Here is a 5000-nt window from a genome sequence, read left to right as displayed (position 1 = left end):
ATACATTAGTGATTAGACGTGTTGCTGTGTGTGTTTGTGTATTGTTTGTGTATGTCTGTTTCTATATTTGTGTGTGTGTGTGTGTGTATGTGTGCATGTATGTCTGTTTGTATGTATGTGTGTGTGTATGTATGCATTTGATATGTATGTGTAGAGATGGCTTGATGGATGCATGTACAGAATATGTCTGTCTTTCTGTCTCCATGGCTGAACATGTTGTCCATGTTGACAGGGGGTAGTGTTGACCCCCGTTCAGCTAACTTTGTCCTGGGCCTGCATGGTGAGGCCGCTGAGGACCAACGTCTGAGAGCAGAGGACCAACGTCAGAGAGCAGAGGACCAACGTCTGAGAGAAGAGGACCAACGTCTGAGAGCAGAGGACCAACGTCTCAGAGGACCAACGTCTGAGAGCAGAGGACCAACGTCTCAGAGGACCAACGTCTGAGAGAAGAGGACCAACGTCTCAGAGGACCAACGTCTCAGAGGACCAACGTCTGAGAGCAGAGGACCAGCGTCTCAGAGGATCAACGTCTGAGAGCAGAGGACCAGCATCTGAGAGCAGAGGACCAGCGTCTGAGAGCAGAGGACCAGCATCTGAGAGCAGAGGACCAGCGTCTGAGAGCTGAACACTGAGGTGTTCTGCTCAGGGAGAGTAACGTGTGTGAAGGGTTTACTACGCCCTATCTCCCTAATCCTTCATCCCCATTAAGTCATTCAGCGTCTAAAGTAAGTAACCTTCCAACTCGGCTGCTGACCGGCCAACCATCCAGGGGTCAGAGTTCAGTCAACCGGCACGCCTGCTTGGATTTTATTTTTGGATTTGGACACTAGACCAGGGAGACCTGTGATAAGTAACTAGATAAAAGTGTTTTGGATATCGCCGTAGTATTTCACATGACCCTGAAAAAGCCCCATCAGTCACAAGCTTTACTCTGGTGTTGAGGGTGTTTACTCATACACCTCCCAGTGTTCACAGCAGCCTCACTGGTCCCAGTTGAAGACACAACTTTCACTGAAAGTCAACTTCAGAGTTTAAGGTTTCCAGTTTAATTCTAACTAAAGGGAACAAAGTGTCAGTGCAGACAGCTATCTGTTGGTGAAGAGCAGACCCAGTAGTGAGCAGCAGGCCCCCGAAGGTCTACCACGGAGCAGTCTATATATATCGGAGGATAAGCCCAGCGAGGGCAGCACATTGTCCCAACAACAGACACTTGGAGGCAGGTGTTGTTCCTACCGAGGGGCCTTCTATTTCTGGAGGCTTTCTCCGCCCCTCACAGAGAGGTGGGGGGATCTTCAGAACTTTAGAGGGCTTAGGTTTCAAAGACAAGAGGCTTTGTTTAACATGAGGATCTCAAGACACCCTTGAGGTGGCCCCCCCAGCCCGGGGGAGGGCTGGGCTCTCTTTGTCCTTAAGCAGAGGACGCCTCCGTAATGAGGATTAGAAAAGAGAGTTACTCTGTGTGTCTGTGTGTGTGATGGTGTTGTCATCATTGTATATAAGGGGCAGTCAACATGAGCAGAAAGAGGCGTGGTTTGAGAGGAAGATGTCGTCCAGGTTGATTGATTCTCAGCCATGACAGGAGAGAGAGCTCTTCTTCTCTTTGATAACATTAACAAATCAAGAGAAACTTGCTGAAACCAACTTTCCTTTCCTTTCCGATAAAGAAGTGAGCTTTGGGTCTTACAGTAGGAAAAACACAGAGTTAAGCAAAGGTTACACACGCACACTCACACACACACACACACACACACACGCACACACACACACACACACACACACACACACACACACACACACACACACACACACACACACACACACACACACACACACACACACACACACACACACACACACAAACACACACACAGGGTACAGAACACAAGGTGTGGAGATGAGAGCAGCCTTAAGGTATTGTTCTCTGGAGAAGTAGTCTCTTTGGACTGCCTGCAGCACATTCACAGCCACTGTGTGTTTGTGTGTGTGTGTGTGTGTGTGTGTGTGTGTGTGTGTGTGTGTGTGTGTGTGTGTGTGTGTGTGTGTGTGTGTGTGTGTGTGTGTAGGTGTGTGTGTGCGTGCGTGCGTGTGAGTGCGTGCGTTTGTGTGTGTGTGCAAAAAAGTTTGTGTCTGTGTGTGTGCACCAGTAGTGTGTGCGCTTGTATGTTTCAGTTCGATATGTTTGTGTTGACAGGCGGACCCCATGTCCCCATGTGTCCCCTTGTGACCCCATTCCTCCCCCTGTGTCCTCATGTGTCCCCCTTCCTCCCCTTGTGTCCCCCTTCCTCCCCTTGTGTCCCAATGTGTCCTCATGTGTCCTCATGTGTCCCCATTCTTCCCCATGTGTCCTCATATGTCGCCATGTGTCCCCATTCCTCCCCTTGTGTCCTCATGTGTACCCATTCCACCCCTTGTGTCCTCATGTGTCCCCATTCCTCCCCATGTGTTCCCATTCCTCCCCTTGTGTCCTCATGTGTCTCCTTGTGTCCTCATGTGTCCCAAGTCCTCCCCTTGTGTCCTCAGTCCTCCCCTTGTGTCCCCATGTGTCCCCATGTATCCTCATGTTTCCTCATGTGTCCCCAGTCCTCCCCTTATGTCCTCATTTGTCCCCATTCCTCCCCTTGTGTCCCTAGTCCTCCCCTTGTGTCCCCATCCGTCCCGACGCCGGCCCCTGCTGCAGGTTTGTCGGTGGCTCCAGGTGAGATACGGGCGTGTTAATGAACCACTCACCATGGGGGCTGGCCGGGAGCTCTCCCACTCCCCCTCGCCGCCCTGCTTCTCTCTCTTTGGCTGCGGCTCGTTTGAACTCTCTTCCATGTTATGAAGAGGAGGCGGGCCTTGCTGTATGTCTCTGTCCTCATTGGCCCAGGCGCTACTGTCCCCGCCTATCATTGGCTCGTCCTCTGTCGACGGGGGATAGGGAGGAGAGGCCCGCTGTGACGACATCCTCCTGGGGGAGGAGAGGTCCTTTAGTGGACAATGATCAACACTAGCCCAAACCCTTCATTGAAAAACAACTGTCTGAGGAAGGGTTTTAATTAATTATATCATAATTAATAATTAATTAAGGGCTTGCAGGGTCAGGGCTTGTATGTTGCAATACATAACATTTATGTTATACATTTTCTACTGTATTTCAATCAAAGTAGAACATGTTAAAAATACAAAGTGACACACACACACACACACACACACACATTGTGTACGAGGTGAAGCAGATGCCACCCTAAATGACAGCGGGTCGTCTGTGAGATATGGACCTGGGCCTGATGGACCTTATCCTATCGGCATTGGAGTGTTGTTGGAAAATGATACTGTGTGTGTGTGTGTGTGTGTGTGTGTGTGTGTGTGTGTGTGTGTGTGTGTGTGTGTGTGTGTGTGTGTGTGTGTGTGTGTGTGTGTGTGTGTGTGTGTGTGTGTGTGTGTGTGTGTGTGTGTGAATGGGGATGCTACATGTATACGGTGTGTTGGGGGTGAGAGCTAGTCATCAAAAGACCAGAGGAAGGAGCGTCCGACGGAGAGCGGGGCGAGAGACGTGATCATGAAACGGAGCAGATAGCAGATAGAGAGAGAGGTAGAAGGAGGAATGGTGAGGATAGATGCATCAGCTGCCATGTTGACATTAACCTACTTATTCAATTGCATACACTTTGTTCTTATTAGCATCCTTTAGTTCCTAGAACCGCAGGTGTGTCCTGCTGCCTCCTCAGCTCCATCCTGCTTGGAGTAGAGTGCAGCGTATTCTAGGAGGACCAAAGCAGACCCGGACCTCTGAGTGGGTCTGGGGGGGTCCCTATACCCGACCGGGGAGCAGGGGGGGGAGGGGCTCTATACTTAGCAGACAACATGGCTGGCGGTGTGTTTATCGGGGACGTTGAGCCGGGTTTCTTGAACTGCTGTCGGTGTGACCTTCTCCAGGAACGCCCACTGCCCCATAGACGGATACCGATACCTTTAATTGTATTAATCATCAACAGCAGCAGCCTACTAGCTGTACCGTTTTGCATGACATGAAAGTACCTTCTGTGATTAGTTAGTGCTAGCAGGGCCGGTCATGGGAAAAGCGCCCAGCTGATTATCAGGAACCGAGCTCTCCGATGGGGTTACGCTCAGATGCCTCTGTGATGGAGCGTGGGACGGCGTTACTTGTGTTTACAGGGTTGGACTGGAGAGAAACATCACTGCAGTGGTTAATGGTGTGCCATCAAAGACGTGGATCAGCTTAGCTACATGATCTCTCTGTTGGTCAAAGGTCTTCTTTAGTAATTGATTTGAGTTTATGAAGCTGTATAGAACGGGGTCCATTTCCATATCATGGACTTGTGGAACAAGGTGGTTATAGCTCAACCATTAAAGACACATGAGTGCAGAGCTGTGCTATTGTCCCTGTGTGAGTACAGCACCACTACCTGCAGGGGAACTGGAGGCGAGGGCACAGAGTTATTCTGGGACATGTGGATGGACAGTTCTGGACTCTGATTACCAGCAGAAATGCATCTTTGAGAGGTTATGGTTCGGCAGAGGTAAGCCATCCAGTCCACCTTTATAGGTGTCTGTATGTTCTCAGACCCAAGGCCGAGGGACTTCTGTAGGTCCACAGGGTGTGGTCATTTGTTTGTTTCTCAAAGTAACTTTCCTAGCCGGGAGCAGGCCATTGAGCCCAACGTATAAACTAGTCTCAGCACCGTTGGTTAGTGACCAGAACCACTGAAAGTCACTTCTCTGGGAGTTTTTGTTTCATTATTTATCATAAGTGATTATTTTTAATGTATTAATCAGTAACCATGGCATTCAAAACTTAATCTCTACTCTAGTTTTTTGCACTCGGAATTGTCTGCTCTTTTTTATTTGGAACTACTACAATAATTCCATTTATTTTTAACTTTTATATAAATTTTATAATTTACAGTAATCAAAATATTTCTTGAAATAAAATGTGAATCCAACAGAAGATAACCTTGTGCCCGAACATCAACACAGCAAATCCATAAAGCACGTTGTGT

General features: G+C 48.9%; 1 protein-coding gene across 1 annotated transcript in view; it reads right to left on the bottom strand.

Moving 5' to 3' along the window:
• The window catches only part of LOC130389785 (transcription factor Sox-6-like), a 42377-nt gene that overhangs the window by 5506 nt on the left and 31871 nt on the right, over positions 1–5000 (bottom strand). Inside the window, exon 2 of the mRNA XM_056599722.1 lies at positions 2728–2947. Coding sequence (XP_056455697.1) covers positions 2728–2943 — 216 coding nt within the window. The 5' untranslated portion in view covers positions 2944–2947. The remainder of the gene's footprint in view (positions 1–2727; positions 2948–5000) is intronic.

Source organism: Gadus chalcogrammus, chromosome 9 (assembly GCF_026213295.1).
Source record: "Gadus chalcogrammus isolate NIFS_2021 chromosome 9, NIFS_Gcha_1.0, whole genome shotgun sequence".
NCBI classification, from domain to species: Eukaryota; Metazoa; Chordata; class Actinopteri; order Gadiformes; family Gadidae; genus Gadus; species Gadus chalcogrammus.
This window is presented reverse-complemented; position numbering and strand designations above follow the sequence as displayed.